At 68.5% G+C, this 22,517-nt stretch overlaps 3 protein-coding genes across 10 annotated transcripts; 1 reads left to right on the top strand and 2 right to left on the bottom strand.

The window, feature by feature from the left end:
• Positions 1-1,045: 1,045 nt before the first annotated feature.
• Positions 1,046-10,150, bottom strand: DNAJB1 (DnaJ heat shock protein family (Hsp40) member B1). Of its 6 annotated transcripts, none has more exons than XM_074854866.1 (4): positions 9,875-10,012; positions 6,034-6,163; positions 4,033-4,601; positions 1,046-2,458 (listed from the first exon to the last, which is right to left on the bottom strand). In XM_074854866.1, exons 3-4 carry the CDS (start codon positions 4,513-4,515, stop codon positions 2,228-2,230), a joined length of 714 nt encoding a protein of 237 aa, XP_074710967.1. In that variant the 5' UTR covers positions 4,516-4,601; positions 6,034-6,163; positions 9,875-10,012; the 3' UTR covers positions 1,046-2,227. The 6 variants fall into 6 exon arrangements, with proteins under 6 accessions (XP_074710967.1, XP_074710969.1, XP_074710970.1 ...); XM_074854868.1 differs by lacking the exon at positions 9,875-10,012 and adding an exon at positions 6,929-7,717 and having other exon boundaries at positions 6,034-6,892; XM_074854869.1 differs by lacking the exon at positions 9,875-10,012 and adding an exon at positions 7,232-7,717 and having other exon boundaries at positions 6,034-7,060.
• TECR (trans-2,3-enoyl-CoA reductase) lies at positions 8,057-18,851 on the top strand. Of its 3 annotated transcripts, none has more exons than XM_074854874.1 (13): positions 8,057-8,161; positions 10,266-10,316; positions 10,442-10,493; positions 11,333-11,377; positions 11,465-11,568; positions 12,940-13,055; positions 13,997-14,102; positions 14,368-14,440; positions 15,167-15,210; positions 15,558-15,615; positions 16,302-16,390; positions 16,686-16,731; positions 17,535-18,851. In XM_074854874.1, the coding sequence occupies exons 1-13, from the start codon at positions 8,147-8,149 to the stop codon at positions 17,660-17,662; spliced, it is 927 nt and encodes a 308-aa protein (XP_074710975.1). In that variant the 5' UTR covers positions 8,057-8,146; the 3' UTR covers positions 17,663-18,851. The 3 variants fall into 3 exon arrangements, with proteins under 3 accessions (XP_074710975.1, XP_074710974.1, XP_074710973.1); XM_074854873.1 differs by having other exon boundaries at positions 8,062-8,161; positions 10,221-10,316; XM_074854872.1 differs by lacking the exon at positions 8,057-8,161 and having other exon boundaries at positions 10,108-10,316.
• Positions 18,852-19,024: 173 nt separating this feature from the next.
• On the bottom strand, positions 19,025-22,517 carry NDUFB7 (NADH:ubiquinone oxidoreductase subunit B7). Its single transcript, XM_074854596.1, has 3 exons — positions 22,311-22,517; positions 20,654-20,822; positions 19,025-19,196 (listed from the first exon to the last, which is right to left on the bottom strand). Exons 1-3 carry the CDS (start codon positions 22,420-22,422, stop codon positions 19,097-19,099), a joined length of 381 nt encoding a protein of 126 aa, XP_074710697.1. The 5' UTR covers positions 22,423-22,517; the 3' UTR covers positions 19,025-19,096.

Below are 22,517 nucleotides of genomic sequence, written 5' to 3'. Positions count from 1 at the left end.
GGGTCCCCGAGTCCCTCGGTCCCCACAACGCGGGTCTGAGCCCGAAGGAACCCGGTGCCGCCCCTGCGCCCCCCCCCCGCAGGAATCAGCGACGCCGGGACCCGGCCAGCCCCCCCCGGAGGCCGGGACACCCCCGCCCCGGCCCTGCCCGGTCCCGCCGCCGCCCCCGGGACCCCACACGGCCCCGGACTCCCCCGCCCCGAGCCCCGGAACCCCCCCGGCCCCCCCCCCGCCGCCGCTCACCGGCCGGACCCTCCCGCCGGGCGCTGCTGCCGGGAGCGACACTTCCGGGGAGGCGGGGCTAAACCCCGCCCGGACCAATCACCGGCGCCGCCCCGTCCCGCCAGCCAATGGGAAGCGCGGCCGGGAAGGGGTGAAGGGGCAGGAAAGGGCTCGGCCGCTCCCCCCCCGCCCCCCCCGCTGTGGGCGATGGGCGCGTCCGGCTCCGCACCCCCGCGGGTGGCACCGCCCGCAGCCAATCAGCAGCGAGAGCTGCGAGTCCCCGCGTCGGGGCAGGGCCAATCAGGGGGCGGGGCCAGGCAAGGGGCGGGACCAGGGGGGTGTGCGAGGAGAACTGCGGGTGGGCGGGGGAAGAGACTACGCCAGAGCCCCACTTTGGGGACAAACCCCCCATTTTTGGAGGGGGGGGGGGGAGTGTGGGAACAGATGCCAGGGCGAAGATACATTAGGGGGGGGGGCGGGGGGGGCAAAGGACCCCCATTTTGGGGACAAACCCCCCATTTTTGGGGATGGGGGAGTGTAGGTACAGACACGGGGGGGGGGGGGGTTTGGGGTACATTGCGGGGGGGGGGGGGACACGACACAACCAGACCCCCACTTTGGGGACAAACCCCCCATTTTTGGGGGGGGGGGGGGGGGAAGTGTAGGAACAGATGCTGGGGGGGGGCATTGGGGGTGGGGACAGACCCTCCTTTGGGGTGAACAGCCCCTGGAGACAGGTTGGGGGGTGGGGTGACCACGGCGCCATTTTGAGGGGGGTCCCCCCAAGCTCATCTCCCCCCCCCCAAAAAAAGTCAGAGGCGGGCGGAGTTTCAGCGCTTTATACAAAGCCGTACACGTGCGCTCCTGTTGCAGGAACAGACCCTTTTTCGGGCGGTTTTATCCCAAAGGATAAGAGGGCCCCGCCCTGCCCCGCCCCGAGCCGCCCGCGGCCCCCCCCCCCCCCTCTCCCAACCCCCCCCCCAACCCCCCCTTAGGGTCCCCCAGGATAGGGGGGGGCTGGGGGAGGGGGGTGAGGGCACACCAGGTCCCCCCACAGCCCTGAGGGGGGGGGGGGGAGGGGGGGGCAACACCCCCAAGATGGGGGGGGGGACCAGGGCACCCCCAGAGCATGGTGGGGGGGGGAGAGGACACTTGGGGACCCCGAAATAGGGGGACAAGGACACCCCAGGACCCCCAGAGCGGGGGGGGGGGGGGGGCACAAAGACATGTGGGGGGATGAAAACAGCTGGGGACCCCCAAATCATGGGGGGGGGGGGGGGGGGACACACACGATGAACCCCACAGCCCCAAGGTGGGGGTGCAGGGACACCCCAAGACCCCCCCTGAGCAGAGAGGGGGGGGGGGTGGGGACACTGGGAGCCCCAACAGTGTGTGTGGGGGGGGGGGACACAGGACACACAACAAGGACACCCCGGGGCCACCAGAGACTGGGGGGGAGGGGACAGGGACAAGGACACCAGGAGCCCCAGGAGTGGGGGGTGAAGAACCCCAAAACCCCCAGAGCACAGAGATGGGGGGGACAAGGACACCCCAAGACCCCCAAGGTGGTGGTGGGGGGGGTGGGGAAGATGAGGACACCCTGGGACCCCCAAATCCCCAAGATGGTGGTGGGGGGGACAAGGTCACCTCCCCCCCCTCCAGCCCCCCCAAAATGGGGTGGATGAGGACACCCTGTGGACCCTCAGCTCCCCAAGACTGTGGGGGACACCTCAAGACCCCCAAAAGGGGGGGGGGGACACACACACACCAACACACCCCAGGACCCCTAGAGGTCAAATACAGGGGGATGAGGACACCCCAACCCCCCCCAGACCCCCAAAATGAGGTGGGGGGACCCCAAGACCCCCCCCCCAAAATCTGGAGATGTTTGAGGAGCTGCCCCATCCCTCTGGAGATGTTTGAGGCCCAAATTCCCCCCCCCAAGCCCCCCCAGCCCAGGTTTGGGGGGACATGTTGGGGGGTGGGCGGGGCAGGGGAGGGGGGGCTAGACGGGCAGGATCTGCTCCAGGAGGGTCTTGGAGGACGGGGGGATCCTGTCGGGGAACTTGACCTCGAACTCGATGATGAGGTCCCCGCGCTGGTCGGGGGTGCGGGGGTAGGGCAGCCCCTCCCCCGGGATGCGGCGCTTCACCCCCGGCTTCAGGATGTCCTTGAAGACCATGGGGATGGTGCGGCCGTCCAGCGTGGGGGCGTTGACCGTGCAGCCGCAGAGCGCCTGTGGGAGGGCGCGTGTCACCACCAGCCAACCGCCCGGCACGTCCCACCACCACCCAGACCCACCAGTGACCACCCATCACGTCCCACCACCACCCAGACCAACCGTCATGTCCCACCACCCCACCCGGACCCACCAACCAACCACCCGTTATGTCCCATCACCACCCAGACCAACCGTCACGTCCCACCACCCCACCCAGACCCACCAACCAACCACCCGCCATGTCCCATCACCACCCAGACCCACCAGTGACCACCCGTCACGTCCCACCACCACCCAGACCAACCGTCACGTCCCACCACCCCACCCAGACCCACCAACCAACCACCCGTTATGTCCCACCACCACCCAGACCCACCAGTGACCACCCATCACATCCCACCACCACCTGGACCCACCAACCAACCGCCCATCATGTCCCACCACCACCAACCGTCACGTCCCACCACCCCACCTGGACCCACCAACCAACCAACCACCCGCCATGTCTCATCACCACCCAGACCAACCGTCACGTCCCACCACCCCACCCAGACCCACCAACCAACCACCCGTTATGTCCCACCACCACCCAAACCCACCAATGATCACCCGTCACGTCCCACCATCACGTCCCACCACCCCACCCAGACCCACCAACAAACCACCCATCATGTCCCACCACTACCCAAACCCACCAATGACCACCAGTCACGTCCCACCACCACCCAGACCAACCGCCCAACAACCCATCACGTCCCATCGCTACCACACCAACCAACGGCCACCCATTATGTCCCATCCCCACCCAGACCCATGTTCCACCACCCCACCCAGACCCACCAACCAACCACCCATCACGTCCCATCGCCATTCAGACCCACCAACCACCCATCACATTCCCACCGAGATCTACCACCCCTCATGTCCCCACCACCCAGAACAACCACCCATCGCAGCCCCACCACCACCACCAAGACCAACCCGCCCTCCACGTCCCCACCAAGACCAACCCGCCCTCCACGTCCCCACCAAGACCAACCCGCCCTCCACGTCCCCACCAAGACCAACCCGCCCTCCACGTCCCCACCAAGACCAACCCGCCCTCCAGTGTCCCCACCAAGACCAACCTGCCCTCCACGTCTCCACCAAGACCAACCCATTCTCCACGTCCCCACCAAGACCAACCCGCCCTCCACGTCCCCACCAAGACCAACCCACCCTCCACGTCCCCTCCAAGACCAACCCGCCCTCCATTGTCCCCACCAAGACCAACCTGCCCTTCACATCCCCACCAAGACCAACCGGCCCTTGACATCCCCACCAAGACCAACCGGCCCTTGACATCCCCACCAAGACCAACCGGCCCTTGACATCCCCACCAAGACCAACCGGCCCTTGACATCCCCACCAAGACCAACCGGCCCTTGACATCCCCACCAAGACCAACCGGCCCCTGATATCCCCACCAAGACCAACCGGCCCTTGACATCCCCACCAAGACCAACCGGCCCTTGATGTCCCCACCAAGACCAACCGGCCCTTGATGTCCCCACCAAGACCACCCCAACCCATTCTGACCACCCACCCACCTCGCGGAGACTGATCTTCGCCGGGTAGACAATGTCCGAGCCCTCCCGGCGGAAGACGCCGTGGGGTTTGTCTTTGAGGACGAAGACGACGTCGGCGGGGATGTTGTTGGGGGTCTGGTCGCCCTCCTTGGGGAAGGTGATCTTGGTGCCCTCCTTCCAACCCCGCTTCACCTCGATGGTGAGGATCTTGTCCTCGTTACGCACCGTCTTCCCGTCGGGATTGAGACGTTTGTGGGAAATTTTCATCTTTTTGGTGCAACCGCTGTAAATCTCCTCCAGGGAGACCTTCAGGTCGTAGAGAACCGGGGGGTCTTGCTTACGGCAGGCGCCTTCCGCCCCCCCTCGACCCCGGGGGAATCCGACGCTACCGAAACCTCCCACGTGGAAAGTGGTGAAAGTGTCGTCCCCGTCCTCGTCGTCCCCGTTGCGTTGAACGAAGAAGGTGTCGAAGGGGTTGCGACCGTCGAAGAATTCGGCGAACATGGCGTGGGGGTCGCCCCGGAAGGTGTAGGTGAAGGTGGGGCCATTGGACCCCCCCGGGCCTGCGGTGGGGGCTCCCCCCTTCAGCCCTAGAGAGTGGGGGGAAGGGGAAAGGCACTTGTCAGACCCCCGCCACGGACGCCGGAGGAGGCCCCTGGTCAGTCGCCGAAGCGCCCCGGCGCGTTCCCGGCCAGGGCAGGGCGTGGGGCGAGACGCGGGCAGGGCGTGGGGCAGGTGAGGGTGTGGGGCGGGCGTGGGGCAGGTCTGGCACGGCCCCAGCGCCGGGAGCGGGAACCGGTTCTGCTCGGGCGCCGGAGGACGCGGCGCAGACGCCGCCGCTGACGGCCCCGGCCAGGCCCCAACAGGCCCAGCCGGATCCAGCGCTGCCGCCCCCCCCCGACACGCCCCGGCGCGGCTCCCGGCCCCCCCCCGGGCCCAGCCCTGCTGCCTGTGCCCTGCCAGGCTCCTGTCCCCCCCCCACCCGCACCCCCACAGCCGCTGCCTGGCCCCCCAGCCCCACCGCCTGCCTTCACCCTGCCCCCCCCAGACCCACCACCTGCCTGGCCCCCCCTCCCAGACCCCCACGCCCCTTCTTGCTGCCTGCCTTCACCCTGCCCCCCCCCGACCCCCCCTGCTTGCCTCCCACCCTTCTCCCCCTGACCCCCACGACCCTTATCGCATACCGCCTGCTTCACCCTGACCCCCCCCTCTGCCTGTCCCCCAGCCTGTCCCCCCCAGATCGCCCCAATCTGTCTCTCCCCCCCAAATCCCCCCAGCCTGTCTCCCGCTGCAGATCCCCCCCCTGCTGCCTGTCCCCCCAGATCCCCCCAGTCTGTCCCCCCCAGACCCTCCCCTTCTGTCCTCCCCAGGTCCCCCCACACCATCTGCCCCCTCCAGATCCCCCCCCCCACTCTCTGTCCCCCCCTAAATCCCCCCAGTCTGTCCCTCCCCACATCCCCCCCGACTCTCTGGCCCCCAGCTCCCCCCAGTCTGTCCCCCCCAAATCCCCCCGTCTATCCCTCCCCAGATCCCCCCCCACTCTCTCCCCCCCCCCAATCCCTCCACTCTCTGCCCCCCCAAATCCCCTCAGTCTGTCCCTCCCCAGACCCCCCCAGTTTGTCCCCCCAAATCCCCCCCACTGTCTATCCCCCCAGATCCCCCCACACACTCCCTGCCCCCCCAATCCCCTCAGTCTGTCCCTCCCCACATCCCCCCTACACTATCTGCCCCCCAAATCTCCCCCGCTCTCTGCCCCCCAGACCCCCCCCAGTCTGTTCCCCCCAGATCCCCCCCCCCCGTCTGCCCCCCCCCAGACTGTCCCTCCCTGCATCCCCCCCCACTCTCTGCCCCCCAGCCCGTCCCCCCAAAGCCCCCCCATTGTCTATTCCCCCCCAGACCCCCCCCCACTCTCTGCCCCCCCCCAAATCCTCTCAGTCTGTCCTCCCCAGACCCCCCCCCACTGTCTATCCCTCCCCAGACCCCCCCCCCCTTCTCCCTGCCCCCCCCGGGGCCGCCGCTCACCCTCCTCCCCGTACTTGTCGAAGATCTCCCGTTTCTTGGGGTCGCTGAGGACGTCGTAGGCCTCGGCCACCTCCTTGAAGCGCTCCTCGGCCCCCGGCTCCTTGTTCTTGTCGGGGTGGAAGCGCAGGGCCTGCCGGCGGTACGCCCGCCTCACGTCCTCGCCCGAGGCGCCGCGGGACAGCCCCAGTGTCCGGTAATAATCCTTCCCCATCCCGCCGCCCCCCGCCGCCGCCGCCGCTTCACTGAGGCGATGGCGGAACCTTCCAGAGGCCGCCGCCCGCCTCGCCCCGCCCCCCCGCGCGGCTCCGCCAATCCGAGCGCGCAACGTCACGGAGGGGGCGGGGAGAAGGGCGCGGCGCGAGGTTGGCGCCTGCGTGAGGGGGGCGGGGCCTGGTGGGGGGGCGGGGGCAGCGCTATGCCCCGCCCCTTCCCCCTCGGGACCCCGCCCCGGCCCCGCCGGCTGTTGCCGTGGAAACGGGGGGATTGTCCCTGTCACCCTGAGAGACAGCCCGTCCCTGTCACCCACTGTGACAACCCTGTCACCCACAGCCACCGTCACCCTGGGAGACAATCGTCACCCTGAGGGACAGCCTGTCCCTGTCACCCATGGCCACCACCATCATCCCAGGAGACAATCGTCACCCTGAGGGACAGCCTGTCCCTGTCACCTGCCGTGACAACCCTGTCACCCACAGCCACCGTCACCCACAGGGACAACCTGTCCTTGTCAACCAGGGCCACTGTCACCCTGAGACAGAGCCACGGCAACCATCAGCCACAGTGACACCCTGTCCCTGTCACGCACAGCAACTGTCACCCACAGTGTCACCCTGTCCCCATTACCCACAGCCACTGTCACCTCCAGTGACACCCTGTCACCCATGGCAACTGTCACTCTGAGAGACAGCCTGATCCTGCCACCCACAGTGACAACCACTGTCACCCTCAGTGACAACCTGCCCCTGACACACACAGCAACCATCATCCACAGTGACAGCCTGTCGCTGTCACCCACAGCAACTGTCACCTCCAGCGAGAACCTGTTCCTGTCACCTACAGCCACTGTCACCCACAGTGACAACCACCACCCTGAGAGACAGTCTGTTGTGTCACCCGCCATGACAACCCCATCACCTGCAGTGACAACCTGTTCTTGTCACCCAGTGCCACTGTCACCCAGAGAGAGCCAGCGTGTCACCCACAGCGACAGCCTCTCCCTGTCACCCATGGCCACTGTCACCAAGGTGACAGCCTCTGCCACCCCCAGACATCGTCACCCACAGCGATAGCCTGTCCTCTGTCACCCATGGCCCAGTCACTGTTGGTGACAGCCCATCTGTCACCCCCAGCGAGTGTCACCCCCAGTGACAGCCCATTCCCTGTCACAGGGATAAAGGGACACGGGGACAGGGGGGACACAGGGACATGGCAGACAGAGGGACATGGGGACGGGGGAATATGGGGGACGGGCGGCCAAGGGGACACAGGGCCATGGGAGTCACGGGGACATGGGGACACCTGGTCACGGGGACACGGGGGGGACACAGGGGGGACACGGGGGGGACACGGGGTCCTTGGGGTGCGCAGGACACACACACACACACACACACAGAGTCCCTGTGCCCCCCCGTCCCGTTGTCCCCTGTGCCCCAAAGCGTCTCCATGACCCGACATGCCCCCGATGTCCCCTCATGCCCCGGCCTGTCCCCACCCCCCGTGTCCCCCAAGGCCCCCCCATTCACCCCAGGCCACGCCCCCTCCCCGAGACCACGCCCACCCCCCAGCCCCGCCCCGCGAGGCTCACGCCGAAGATGCTCCGCAGCCCACCGCCACGCCGCAAGCCCATTGGCTCCCTCTGCCGTCACTCCGTGCCCCGCCTCCACTTCCCATTGGCCGCCGCGCCGTCAGGCGTTCCCGTTGCCCTGGAAATTGGCGGGGCGGGAAGGGGAGAGGGCAGAGGCGGGGCCGCCGGACCCCCAGGCCCTGATTGGCTGTTTGCCACCAGCCGCTCGGCGGCGATTGGCGGCGGCGCGGGCCCCGCCCGCCAGGTGAATCGGGCGGATCACGTGGGGGGGAGCGGGCGCCCGGCGGCAGCGGCGGAGCAGCGGCGGCCATGAAGCACTACGAGGTGAGGCGGCGCCGCCCACCCCGGCCCCAACCCCGGTCCCGGCCCCGGTCCCGGTCCCGGTCCTGTCCCCGATTCCTCCTTCACGGCCGGGCCCCGTCGACGCCGCTTTACTCGCTGCAGGCCGCCGCGACCCTTCCGCGCATGCGCGGGGCCCCCCGGGCGGCGCCACTGCGCGTGCGGGCAGCGGCGGCGCGGGTGTGCGCATGCGCGCGGCGCCGCGGCCCGTTCCCAGCGCGGGGGGGGGGCGCCGTGCGCGCGCGTGGGCGGTGGCTCTGGCTGCGCATGCACAGGGGCACGGGGGGGGGGGGGGGAGGCTGCGCATGCGTAGTGCGGGGTGCGAGGGCGGGGCCTGCGGCCTGCACCGGGGCCTGCGGCCTTCACCGGGACCTGGGCGCTCCGGTGCGGCCCGCGACGGTTCGAGGGGACCCGGGCTGGTTTAGCAGCGCTCAGCCGCGCCCCCGGGCCGGTTCATCAGGGCTCAGCCCCCCCCGGGCCCATCCCGTCATGCCAAGGCCTTGCCCGGGCCTGCAGCGGCCGTGCCTCGCCCCACTGGCACCGTGCCCCCCCTGTCGCAACAGCCGTGAGGGGGGGGACCGCGACGGGCGCGGCGGCCGCCCACGATTCCCACCCGCATGAGGGACAGGCGAGGCGTCACCCCCGCGGTGGCGGCGGGGGCGGGGGGGCTCGGTGTCCCCTCAGGGTGATTCCCGCGCCCCCCGGTGGGAAGAGCCTCGCTGCCTGCACCGGGAGGGCTCCCCCCCCCCCCGCCCCGTTCCCCCTCCGCCGCCCCGGGCAGGGGAGCGGCAGCGCGGGGGCTGGGAGGGCGGTTCCTGCCTGCGGCGCTGCCAGCCCCGGCCTGCCCAGCCCGTCAGGCTGCCTGCCGCGCCCCGCCGGCGAGAAACGGTGTGTATCCCCCCCCCCCCATAGTGTCACCACCCCGGGGGGCGGCTGTGACACCCCAAGGTCCCCACGAGTGGGAGGGGTGGCAGGCGGTGACACCCCCGGGTGGCCCCGTCCCACCGGCGGTGGCAGCGGGAGGGGCCGGGGCCGCGGGCGGATTCTTGTCATAGCTCGGCGGTGACGGTGACACCGCTGCGGGGGGGGACGCCGCCGCCCGACGGGGGGGAAGAGCCAAAATAAACCTCCCCCCCTCCCCGCCCCTCCGCCAGCCCTGTCTCTGTCACCGTCACCACGCTCGGGGCACCCTCACGCCTCGTTTGGCATGTCCAGGGTTGCTCCTGGGGGTGTCACACTGCCGGCCCCCCACGGGGTGACAGACCCTTGTCCCTGATGGGGTGTCCCAGGGGTGACACATCCTGTCCCCTGCTGGGGTGACCGAGGGTCACAGACCCCCATTGGCCTGTCCCAGGGGTGACAGATCCCTGTCCCTGACGGGGTGTCACAGGGGTGACCCAGCCCTGTCCCCTGCTGGGGTGACCGAGGGTGACAGACCCCCATTGGGGTGTCCCAGGGGTGACAGACCCCTGTCCCTGACGGGGTGTCACAGGGGTGACACAGCCCTGTCCCCTGCTGGGGTGACCGAGGGTGACAGACCCCTGTTGTGGTGTCCCAGGGTGACATAGACCCGTCCCCCCCCTCCCCAGGGTGACCCAGGGGTGACATCCAGCCGCATGGCCAGGCCTGTCCCCACCCTTGTGCCACCAAGCACCTTGGGGACGTGGGGGTGCTGGGGAGGGGGGGCCCCAGCCTTACCTCCTGCCCGCGCCGCGCTTCTGTCCCCTCTGTCTCCGCCGGCCACCCGTCCCTGTCCCTCTCCCGGGCGCCAGGTGACCCTGTCCCTCCCGGGGCCACTTCCAGGGCCACCTTTAGGGCCACCTCCAGAGCCACCAGGGCCAAGAGCCACCCCAGGGTGGGAGGCGGAGGGGGGGGTGTGGGGGGGAGGTTTATATTTAGCAGCTCCCCGCGGACCGATCGGGTTTCGGCTGGGCGCGGCGGCCTCCCCGCGGTGTCCCCACGAGCCGGTGACATGGAGGCACCGGGGTTGCCCCATGAGGGGGGTCAGGTGTCCTCGTCCCCCATCCTGGGGCTGTGGCGCCAGGCTCCCCCTCCCAAGAAGACGAAGAAAGCCGTCCTCTTCTTCGAGGTGGAGATCCTGGACGCCCGGACGCGGGAGAAACTCTGCTTCCTCGATAAGGTACCTGGAGGGGAGGGGACGTGGCCCCTCCCCGTTGTCCCCTGTCCCCTCCTGAGTGGGGTTGGCGGGGTGGGAGAAGGGGAAACTGAGGCACGGGTGCCCCAACGGCCTCTCGGTTGCCGCAGGTGGAGCCTCACGCCACCGTCGCCGAGATCAAGAGTCTCTTCACCAAGGCCCGTACGTACGGCTGGGGACAAGGACAGGGACGGGGACCCTCCGCCGGGAACCCCTGGGGACCTTCCGTGGGGTGCTGGGGACCCTCATTTTGCCCGGGGGACCCACCCTGGGGCCACGGGGATCCCCGTCCCAGGGTGGTGAGGACCTTCATTGTGGCCGAGGACCTGTCACGGGGGCATCGTGGTCCCTGTTGTGACCAGGGATCCATCATGGGACCTTGGGGACCCTCGTCACGGGGTGCTGGGGACCCTCGTTTTGCCCGGGGGACCCATCCTGGGGCCGTGGGGATCCCCGTCCCGGGGTGGTGGGGACCTCCATTGTGGCCGAGGACCTGTCACGGGGCCATTGCGGTCCTTGTCATGACCAGGGACCCATCATGGGACCTTGGGGACCCTCATTGTGACCAAGGACCTTTCGTGGGGCCGTAGGGACCCCTGTCACGGGGTGCTGGGGACACTCGTCATGGCCAGGGACCTGTCCCAGGGCCGTGGGGACCGCTGTTGTATATGGGGACATTTTATGGGGACATTGGGGTCCCCATAGTGACCGGGGACCCATCGCGAGTCCCTGGGGACCCCCATGGTGACCAGAGACCTGTCACGGGGCCGTGGGGACACCCGTCATGGGGCCCTCATGGTCCCTATCGTGACTGGCGACACTCCACGGGGCCATGGGGACCCCCCGCCGTGACCAGGGACCCATCACAGGCCCTTTTGTCACCTGTCGTGGCCTCCTGGGGACCCCGCCTCATGATGGGGACCCCAACGCGGTGCCATCGCTGTCCTCCACCGCAGCCGTGTCCTCTCGGTGCCACCAACGCTGTCCCTTCTCTCCCACAGATCCCCAGTGGTACCCGGCCAGACAGTCCCTGCGCCTGGACCCCAGTGAGTGCCACCGCGCGGGCAGGGGGGTGTTGGCTGTCCCCGAGGTGTCCCCAAGGTGTCCCCAACCCCCCCCGCGTGTCCCCGCAGAGGGCAGGTCGCTGAAGGACGAGGACGTGCTGCAGACCCTCCCCGTGGGCACCACCGCCACCTTCTACTTCCGCGACCTGGGGGCCCAGATCAGCTGGGTGACGGTGAGGCGTCCGTCTGTCCCTCTGTCCGTCCCCTTGTCCCTCCCTGTGTCCCTCTGTCCCTCTGTCTGCTTTGCTGTTCCTCCATCTGTCCCTCTGTCCTTCCCTCTGTCCATGTCCCTCTGTCCCTCCATGTCTCTGTCCATTCCTCTGTCCATCTGTCCGTCCCTCTCTCTGCTCCTCTGTCCCTGTGCACCTCCAGCTGTCCGTCTGTCCCTCTCTGTCCCTCTGTCCGTCCTATTGTCCCTCCCTGTGTCCCTCTGTCCGTCCTTCCATCTGCTGCTCTGTCCCTCCATCCGTTTATCTATCCCTCCATGTGTTTCTCTGTCCATTCCTGTGTCCGTCTGTCTGTCCCTCTGCTCCTCTGTCTGTTCCCATGTCCGTCTGTCTGTCCATCCTTCCATCCATCCCTGTGTCCCTCCCTCTGTCCATCTCTCTGTCCCTCCATCCACTTCTCTGTCCCTCCCCATGTCCCTCTGTCCCTCAACCCCCCCATCCCTGTGTCTGTCCCTCTGTCCCAGCATCCCCCTCTGGGTCCCTGTGTCCCTCTGTCTGTCCCTCTGTCCGTCCGTGTCCCCCTCCAGCCTTCCCTTGTCTGTCCCTCTGTCCCTCCATCTGTCCATGTGTCTGTCCCTGCATCCTCCTCTGTGTCCCTCTGAGTCCCTCTGTTCCTCCAGCCCCCCCCTCTGTCCGTGTGTCCGTCTCTGCCTCCCTCCCTATGTCCCTCTGTCCCTCCCCATGTCCCTCTGTCCCTCACCGCCCCACCCCCGTGTCTGTGTGTCTGTCCCTGCCTCCCTCTGTCCATCCCTGTGTCCCTTTGTCCGTGTGTCCACTCCTGTGTCCCTCTGCGTGTCCCTCGTCCCTCCACGCCTCCCCATGTCCCTCTGCCTGTCCCTGTCCCCCTCCAGCTCCCCTCCCTCTGTCCCTCCAGCCCCCTCCCTGTCCGTGTGTCCGTCCCTCTGTCCCTCCAGCCCCCTCCCTGTCCGTGTGTCCACTCCTGTGTCCCTCTGCATGTCCCATGTCCCTCTGTCTGTCCCTGTCCCCCTCCAGCTCCCCTCCCTCTGTCCCTCCAGCCCTCTCCCTGTCCATGTGTCCACTCCTGTGTCCCTCTGCATGTCCCATGTCCCTTTGTCTGTCCCTGTCCCCCTCCAGCTCCCCTCCCTCTGTCCCTCTGTCCCTCCAGCCCCCTCCCTGTCCGTGTGTCCGTCCCTCTGTCCCTCCACCCTCCCCTTCCACCACCCCTCTCCACGTGCCTGCCCCTGCCTCCGTGTCCCTTTGTGTGTCACCGTGTCCCTCCGTGTGCCCCCCCCATCCATCCCTCCATCCGTCTGTCTGTCTGTCCATCCACCTGTCTGTCTGTCTGTCCGTCCGCAGGTCTTCCTGACGGAGTACGCGGGGCCGCTGCTCATTTACCTGCTCTTCTACTTCCGCGTCCCCTTCCTCTACGGCCCCCGCTACGACTTCACCGCCAGCCGCCACCCCGTCGTCCAGTCAGTTGGTTTGGGGGGAGGGGGGGGGCGTTAGGGGGGTCTTGGGGGGGTCAGGGGGGTCCTGGGGAGTTGAGGGGGGGCCAGGGGAGTTGCCTCAGGGGGGCTGGGAGGGGACCAGGGAGCTGAATTGGGGGTGGTTGGATCTGGGGGCTGATTTGGGGGTCATGAGATATGGGGGGGGGGGGGGCGGGGCTCAGGCCATGTTGGGGGGGGGGGTATGGGGCTGAGTTGGGGGTGTGTGAATTGGGGGTCCTAAAGCCTGGGGGGCTACTCTCGGGGCACTGGGGGCCATCTGGGGGGGTCATGGGGCTGAATTGGGGGTCATAGGATGGGGGGGGCTCCCCTGGGGGGGTTGGGGGCCATCTGGGGGGGGTCATGGGGCTGAATTGGGGGTCATAGGATGGGGGGGGGGGCTACCCTAGGGGGGTTGGGGGCCATCTGGGGGGGGTCATGGGGCTGAATTGGGGGTCATAGGATGGGGGGGGCTCCCCTGGGGGGGTTGGGGGCCATCTTAGGGGGGTCATGGGGCTGAATTGGGGGTTATAGGACTGGGGGGGCTGTGCTGGGGGTGGGGGGCTGCTTTGGGGGGGGCTGAATCCCAATTCTGGGGATGCTGGGGGCCATGTTGGGGGGGTCGTGGGACTGAATTGGGGGTCGTAGGATTGGGGGGGCTATGGGGGGACTGGGGGGCTGAATTGGGGGTCATAGGATGGGGGGGGGCTGCCTTGGGGGGGGGAGGAAGGCAGAGGCCCTCTGGGGGTTCAGGGACTTTGGGGGGCTGCACCGCGGGGGTCCCACAGCCCTGGGGGGGGACTCAGGGACAGCACTGGGGGGCCATGGGGGGGAGCCAACAGCCCCTGCAGGCACAGGGGTCCCGGGGGGGGTGTGTGTGTGTCATGTGGGCATGTCCCCAATGTCCCCCCCCGTGTCCCCCCCCCCAGCCTGGCGTGCTGTTGTCACTCCTTCCACTACGTCAAGCGCCTGCTGGAGACGCTCTTCGTCCACCGCTTCTCCCACGGCACCATGCCCCTGCGCAACATCTTCAAGGTGACACCCGCGTCACCCGCTGTCCCCTCCCTGTCCCCCACCCCGCCTGGGCCGCCCCCCACCCCCCCACTGCCTCAGTACCCCCCCACCGGGTCCCTCCCGCCACCCCCTCCCCTCCCCCAGCACCCCCATGGGAACTCCTGTGGCCCCACCCATGGGTGCTGGCAGCTGGGTGTCCCCAGGTGTCACCTGGCCACTGCGCGCGTGTGTGTGTGTCCCCTCAATGTCCCCAACGTGTCCCCAACATCCTCCCGTGTCCCCCCAGAACTGCACCTACTACTGGGGCTTCGCCGCCTGGATGGCCTATTACATCAACCACCCGCTGTACACCCCCCCCGGTGAGTGTCACTGTCACCGTCACTGTCACCTGTGCCCTGTCACACCAACCACCCACTGTACACCCCTCCCGGTGAGCGTCACTGTCACTGTCACCTGTGCCCTGTCACACCAACCACCCACTGTACACCCTCCCTGGTGAGTGTCACCGTCCCTGTCACCTGTTCCCCGTCACCTGTTCCCCGTCACCTGTTCCCCATCCCCTGTCACACCAACCACCCACTGTACACCCTCCTCAGTGAGTGTCACCATCACTGTCACCGTCACTGTCACCTGTCCCCCATCCCCTGTCACACCAACTACCCGCTGTACACCCTCCCTGGTGAGTGTCACTGTCACTGTCACCTGTCCCTGCCCCCTGTCACACCAACCACCCACTGTACACCCCCCCAGTGAGTGTCACTGTCACCATCACTGTCACCTGTTGTCCGTCACCTGTCCCACACATTGTACACCCTGCCTGGTGAGTGTCACCATCGCTGTCACCATCACTGTCAGTTGTCCTGTCACCTGTCCCTTGTCCCCTGTCCCACTCGCTGTACACCGTGCCCGGTGAGTGTCACCGTCACTGTCACCTGTCCCTGTCCCCTGTCACACCACCCACCTGTTCTACACCCCCCTGGTGTCCCTGTCCCCCATCACATCAATCACCCGCTGTACCCCCCACGGGGACACTGTGACAGGGGGGGTCGGTGTCCCTGACCCACCCCCCCCCCCGTGTCCCCCAGCCTACGGTGACGAGCAGGTGAAGCTGGCGCTCGCCGTCTTCCTGGTGGGTGCTGGGGGGGTCCCAGTGGGTGCTGGGCGGGGGGGGGGGCACTGGGGTGCTGGGGGGTGTATTGGGGTTTGGGGGGGGCAGGTGGGTGCTGGAGGGGTCCCAGTGGATGATGGGGGGGTGCTGGGGGGGGCATTGGGATTCAGGAGGGGCAGGTGGGTTCTGGGGGGGACACTGGGGTGCTGGGGGGGTATTGGGGTGCTGGGGGGGGCACTGGGGTGGTCCCAGTGGGTGCTGGGGGGGGCAGTTGGATGCAGGGGGGTGCAGGGAGGCTGGTGGGTGCTGGGGGGGGGCCGGGTGCCGCCTGCAGCTCAGGGCCCCCCCGTTTCCCCCCCCCCGCCCAGTTCTGCCAACTCGGCAACTTCTCCATCCACGTGGCCCTGCGGAACCTGCGCCCCGCTGGTGAGGGGGGGGGACATGGGGGGGGGACACGGGGACACACGTGTGGGGGAGGACACGCACACACATGTGGGAGCACTCACGGACCAGGGGGGTTGTACAGGGAGGGCCCGTGGTGGTGCAGAGGCATGGGGGGGGCACTTGTGGGGGGGTGACACATGTGGAGGGGCGTGACATGCATGTGGGGGTGTAACATGCGTGTAGGGGGTGTCACATGTGGGGGAGACGCGTGTGGGAGGGTGACAACGTGTGTGGGGGTGACATGTGTGGGGCTGATGGGGGTACATGGGGTGTGACACGCATGAGGAGCATGACACACGTGTGTGGGGTGACGCATCTGGAGAGGTGACACATGTGGGGGGTGACACGTGGGGGGGTTGACACGCGTGTGGGGGTGACATGTGAGGGTAACGCATGGGGGGGTGACGTCCATGTGGCGGTGACGTATGTGGGGGAGACCCACGTGTGTGTGGGTGACACCCGGGGGGTGACACGTGTGTGTGGGTGACACGTGTGTGGGGGTGACACGTGTGTGGGGGTGACACGTGTGTGTAGGTGACACGTGTATGGGGGTGACACGTGTGTGGGGGTGACATGCATGGGGGGGTGACGTGTGGGGGTGACACATGTGGGTTACCTACATGTGTGTGGGTGACACGTGTGTGGGTGACCCGCGTGTGCCGGGCCAGGCTCCAAGACACGGAAGATCCCGTACCCCACCCGCAACCCCTTCACCTGGCTCTTCCTGCTCGTGTCCTGCCCCAACTACACCTACGAGGTGGGGGGGGGGGCATTTGGGGGGGTCACACTGCGGGGGGGGGTGGGCAGGGGCATTTGGGGGGGTCACACTGCTGGGGGGGGGCGGGGGGGGCATTTGGGGGGGTCACACTGCTGGGGGGGGGCAGGGGCAATTGGGGGGGGCTGGCAGTGCTGGGGGGGTCCCACCACCCTGGGGGGGGGGCAGTGGTGTGCTGGGGGGGGTCACTGCAATGGGGGAGTTTCTGGGGGGGGGGGGAGGAAGCACCTTGGGGGGAGTTGCCCCCCCCTAACAGGTGCTGCCCCCCCCCCCCCAGGTCGGGTCCTGGATCGGTTTCACCATCATGACGCAGTGTCTGCCTGGTGAGCAGGGGGGGGCACCCTGGGGTGGGGGGGATACACCCTGAGGGGGGGGAGGGTGCCCTTTTGGGGGGGTATTGGGGGCGGGGGGGCACCCTGATGTGTTCTCTGTGCCCCTCCTGCACCCCATGTCCCACCCCCCCCACCTGGCCCTGTCCCCCAGGGTCCCCATGGCCCCTGTCCCCCTCCTGGGGTGCCCATGTCCCCCCCCACATCCCCATGTGTCCCCCCCAACATCCCCTGTTCCACCTTGGGGTCCCCATGCCCCCCCCCCCCCGTGTCCCCTGTCCCCTCCTGGGGTCCCCATGGCCCCTCCTGGGGTCCTCATGTCCTCCCTTCATGTCCCCTGGGGTCCCCATGTCCCCTGTGCCCTCCTGGGGTCCCCCCCATCACCTCCCTGGGGTCCCCCTGTCCCCTCCTGGGTTCCCCATGCCCCCCCCCATGTCCCCTGTCCCCCCCTGGGGTCCCCACGGCCCCTCCTGGGGTCCTCATGTTCTCCCTTCATGTCACTGAGGTCCCCATGTCCCCTCCTGGGGTCCCCCCCATCACCTCTCTGGGGTCCCCCTGTCCCTTCCTGGGGTCCTCATGTTCTCCCTTCATGTCCCCTGGGGTCCCCATGTCCCCTGTCCCCCCCTGGGGTCCCCATGTCCCCTCCTGAGGTCCCCATGTGTCCCCCCCGCCAACATCCCCTGTTCCACCTTGGGATCCCCATATCCCCCGTTCCCCCCTGGGGTCCCCATGTCCCCTGTCCCCCCCACGTCTCCCCCTGGGGTCCGCTGTCCCCCCCGGTGACGGTGGCCCCGCAGTGGCCCTCTTCTCGCTGGTGGGCTTCGTGCAGATGGCCATCTGGGCCCAGGGCAAACACCGCAGCTACCTGCGGGAGTTCCGCGACTACCCCCCGCTGCGCTCCCCCATCGTCCCCTTCCTGCTGTGACCCCGGGGACACCGCGGGGACACTCCAGGGACACCCCGGGGACACCCGCCATCCTCCATCGTCTCCTTCCTGCTCTGACCGCGAGGACACTGCGGGGACACCCTGTGTCCCCCATTGTCCCCTTCCTGCTGTGACCGCGGGGACACCGTGGGGACACCCCAGGGACACAGCAGGGACACCCCGGGGACACCCCACGTCCCCCATCGTCCCCTTCCTGCTGTGACCGCGGGGACACCGTGGGGACAACCCAGGGACACCCCAGGGACACCCACCATCCCCCATCGTCTCCTTCCTGCTCTGACCGCGAGGACACTGCGGGGACACCCTGTGTCCCCCATTGTCCCCTTCCTGCTGTGACCGCGGGGACACCGTGGGGACAACCCAGGGACACCACGGGGACACCCGCCATCCCCTGTCGTCCCCTTCCTGCTGTGACCGCGGGGACACCATGGGGACACCCGCCATCCCCTGTCGTCCCCTTCCTGCTGTGACCGCGGGGACGCTGTGGGGACACGATGGGGACACCCCACGTCCCCCATTGTCCCCTTCCTGCTGTGACTGCGGGGACACCCCAGGGACACTGCAGGGACACCAGGGGGACACCCAGGGGACATTCCGTGTCACCCATCATTCCCTTCCTGCTGTGACTCTGGGGACACCCCAGGGACACCCTGTGTCACCCATTATCCCCTTCCTGCTGTGACGCCGGGGACACTCTGGGGACACCCCACATCCCCCATTGTCCCCTTCCTGCTGTGACCCCGGGGACACCCCGACCAGTCCTTGTCACCCCCCTGTCCTGCACTGAGCCTTGGGGACAGCGTGGGGACACCCCGGCAACGCCCTGAGCCGGCACCGGGGACAGGGGACACGGGGACAGGGGACACGAGCCTGTCATGCTCACAGCAGGACACAGGCACGTGGCCCTTGTCCCTTGTCACCTGCGGGGTCCCCATCCCCTCCAGGGACCTGTCCCCCTCCCCTGGGGCCATCCCCGCTGTCCCTGTCCCCTCCCTCGTGTCCGTGTCACCCACAGGGCTGCCCCAGCAGTGGCTGAGGCCACCGTCAGTGACAAAGTGTCCCCCGCGGTGGCTGGGAATGACCCGTGTCACCCCCACGTGACCTGTCATTGCGTGTGTGTCCTCTCTGTCCCCACAGCTGACAATAAACGATGTCACACCCCCCCTTACCCCCTCCACGCGTGGCCTGTCATTGTCCCCACCCCAAGGGGACACGCGCCGGGATCACGGCCACCCCGTGGGGACAATCCCCGCTTGTCCCCAAGCTGGTGACACGGGGTGGGTGGGGGGTCCCAGCCACCGCCTTGTCCCCAGTGTCCCCAAACGCGGTGACAAGCCAACGTGGCATAAGCTCCGTGGGTTTATTTTGTGGCGGGTGTCCCCGTGTGTCACCACGTGTCACCGCGTGTCCCCGTCACTCGCCGGTGGCAGCTGCCACCTCCCGCTGCCGGAGCCGTTTCTGGCGCTGGAGCAGCCGCCGCTCGCGCTCAAACTCCTTCATGCGCATCACGTAGCTGGGGACAGGCGTGTCACCCCCTGTCACCCCCCTGGGACACCCCCCACCCCCGGGGGACACCCTGGGGACACACCGTGGGGACAAGAGGAGCCCCAGAGGACACCACGATGGCCCCAACCCCCTCCCTGCTCCCCCTGTCCCCAGCCCTGTCACCCCCCTGTCCCTGTCACCCCCCCACTGACGTGTCCCCGTCCCTGTGTCCCCACGTCCCCGCTGTGGCCCTGTCCCCCTCCTTGTGTCCTGCTGTCCCCACGTCCGCCTGATGCCCCCCTGCCCCCCCCCCATCCCAGTGTCCCCTCGATGTCCCCCTGTCCCCCCATCCCTGTACCTCTGCATCCCTGGTGTCCCCATGTCCCCCCCAATGTCCCAGTGTCCCCTCCCATGTCCCCCCAGTGTCCCCTGTCCTCTCATCCTTTATCCCTCTTTCCCCCCCCACCATGTCCCAGTGTCCCCATGTCCCCCTCTGTGTCCCCCAGGTTCCCTGTATCCCCCCATCTCCCTGTGCACCCCAATGTCCCCATGTCCCCGCAGTCTCTGTGTCCCTCCCCGTCCCACTGTCCCCATGTGTCCCCCGATGTCCCCGTGTCCTTCCCCATGTCCCCATGTGACCCAGGTCCGTGTGTCCCCCCCTATGTCCCACTGTCCCTGTGTGTCCCCATGTCCCCCTGTCCCAATGTCCCCCCATGTCCCAGTGTCCCACCATGTCCCCTGTCCCCCCCCATGTCCCCCCTTGTCCCCCCATGTCCCCCGTCCCAGTGTCCCCCATGTCCCCCCTTGTCCCCCCCATGTCCCCCCTTGTCCCCATGTCCCCCCCATGTCCCCATGTCCCCCGTCCCAGTGTCCCCCATGTCCCCGTGTCCCCCCATGTCCCACTGTCCCTGTGTGTCCCCATATCCCTGTCCCCTGTCCTATGTTCCCCCCCCACGTCCCACTGTCCCTGTGTCCCCCCATGTCCCTTTGTCCCCCCCACGTCCCACTGTCCCTGTGTCCCCGTATCCCTGTGTCCCCACCATGTCCCAGTGTCCCCGTGTTCCCCCCCCACGTCCCACTGTCCCTGTGTCCCCCCATGTCCCTTTGTCCCCCCCACGTCCCACTGTCCCTGTGTCCCCGTATCCCTGTGTCCCCACCATGTCCCAGTGTCCCCGTGTTCCCCCCCCACGTCCCACTGTCCCTGTGTCCCCCCATGTCCCTTTGTCCCCCCCACGTCCCACTGTCCCTGTGTCCCCGTATCCCTGTGTCCCCACCATGTCCCAGTGTCCCCGTGTTCCCCCCCCACGTCCCACTGTCCCTGTGTCCCCGTATCCCTGTGTCCCCACCATGTCCCAGTGTCCCCGTGTTCCCCCCCCACGTCCCACTGTCCCTGTGTCCCCCCATGTCCCTTTGTCCCCCCCACGTCCCACTGTCCCTGCGTGTCCCCACGTCCCCGTGTCCCCCCCCGCCGTGTCCCCGCGGTACTCGTGGTGCTGGCAGGCGTCCCAGGCGTGGCGCAGGTCGTGGCACTGCCAGGGGACGGGGAAGGCGTCGCGGTGGCACCGCATCAGCCGCAGCAGGTGGTGGGCGCAGAAATCCCGCTGGTCCAGTGGCACCTGGGCCCGCGCCAGCTCCTCCGCCGTGGCCACCATCACTGTCACCGGGGGGGGACACCGGGTCAGCACCCGCCACGGCGGGGAGGGGACACACACACACACACACACAGAGAAGGGTCGGGGCACCCCGGGGACGGTGGCGGGGACGGGGAGTGGGGGATGTGGCTTGGGGGGGACACGCGGGGACGTGGGGACATCGGTGGCCACCACAAGGACATATGTGGCATGTGGGGACACATGGCAGAAGCAGGGGGATGTGGCTGGATTGGGGACATGGTGGCCAGCACGGGGACATCAGCACATACGTGGCATGTGGGGACACAGGGGGACACACAGCAGGGACAGGGGGATGTGGCAGGGGTGGGGACACGCAGGGTGGCCACTACAGGGACATCGGCACACATGTGGCACGTGGGGACACACAGCAGGGACAGGGGGACGTGGCAGGGGTGGGGACACGCAGGGTGGCTACCACAGGGACATCGGCACATATGTGGCATGTGGGGGGACACGGGGACACACAGCAGGGGTGGGGACATGGCGGGTGGCCACTGCAGGGACAGCGGCACCCACGTGGTGCGTGGGGACACATGGGGACACACAGCAGGGACAGGGACTGGGGGACGTGACGGGGTGGGAAGATGGTGGCCACCGTGAGGCACACATGGCACACATGGGGACACTCGGTGACACACAGCAAGGGTGGGGACACGGGGGGTGGCCACCACGGGGACATCAGCACCCATGTGGCACGTGGGGGGACACGCAGGGACACGGGGGGACACATCAGGGATGGGGGGACCAGGGACATGGCGGGGATGGGCGAGAGGTGACAATGACAGGTGGGGGATGGGGTGTGAGTGGCCACGTGTGGGGCCAGGACAGGACACGGGGACACCATGGGGACAGGGGGTGGGGACACGGGGAGGGGGACATGGGGGGACACGGGAGGGGACATGAGGGGGACATGGGTGGACATGAGGGGGACATGGGGGGGACATGGGGGGACACGAGAGGGACATCGGGGACATGGGAGGGGACACCCGGGGGGGCATGGGAGGACCTGGGGAGGGACATGGGGGGGACACGGGAGGGGACACAGGGAGGAAAGACGCGGTGGGACACCACGGGGGTACGCGGGAGGGGGAGGGGACACGGGGGGGGGGGCGGGGACACACGGGGCGGGGGGGTCACACCGAGGGGACCCAGCGCAGGGCCGGTCCCTTGGGGACACCCCAAGGGCATCCGCGGGGCGGGGCAGGGTCGGTGACCCCCCCCAGTCCGTGTGTGTCCCCGTGTCCGTGTGTCCCCCCCGTGTCCGTGTCCCCCCCCGTGTCCGTGTCCCCCCCGTGTCCGTGTGTGTCCCCCCGTGTCCGTGTGTCCCCCCCCGTGACCGTGTGTCCCCCCCGTGTCCGTGTGTGTCCCCCCGTGTCCGTGTCCCCTCCCGTGTCCGTGTGTCCCCCCGTGTCCGTGTGTCCCCGTGTCCGTGCCCCCCCCGTGCCCCCCCGTGCCGGTGCCGCACTGACCGCGGGCCCGGCGCTCGGGCAGCCCCAGCCGGGGGGGGAAGGTCGGCAGCTGCAGCGGGTCCGGTTCGGTCTCCGCGTCCCCCAGGTACCGGCGCGCCAGGTGAGCGCCCATCGCCCCGGGCCGGCAACCGGCAACCGGAACCGGAAACGCCGGGAACCGGAACCGGAAACGCCGGGACCACCGGGAACCGGAACCCGAAACAGCGG

The sequence above is a fragment of the Strix uralensis genome, chromosome 38 (assembly GCF_047716275.1).
Source record: "Strix uralensis isolate ZFMK-TIS-50842 chromosome 38, bStrUra1, whole genome shotgun sequence".
NCBI classification, from domain to species: Eukaryota; Metazoa; Chordata; class Aves; order Strigiformes; family Strigidae; genus Strix; species Strix uralensis.
The sequence above is the reverse complement of the archived record's forward strand: the minus strand, read 5'-3'. Positions and strand labels throughout refer to the sequence as shown.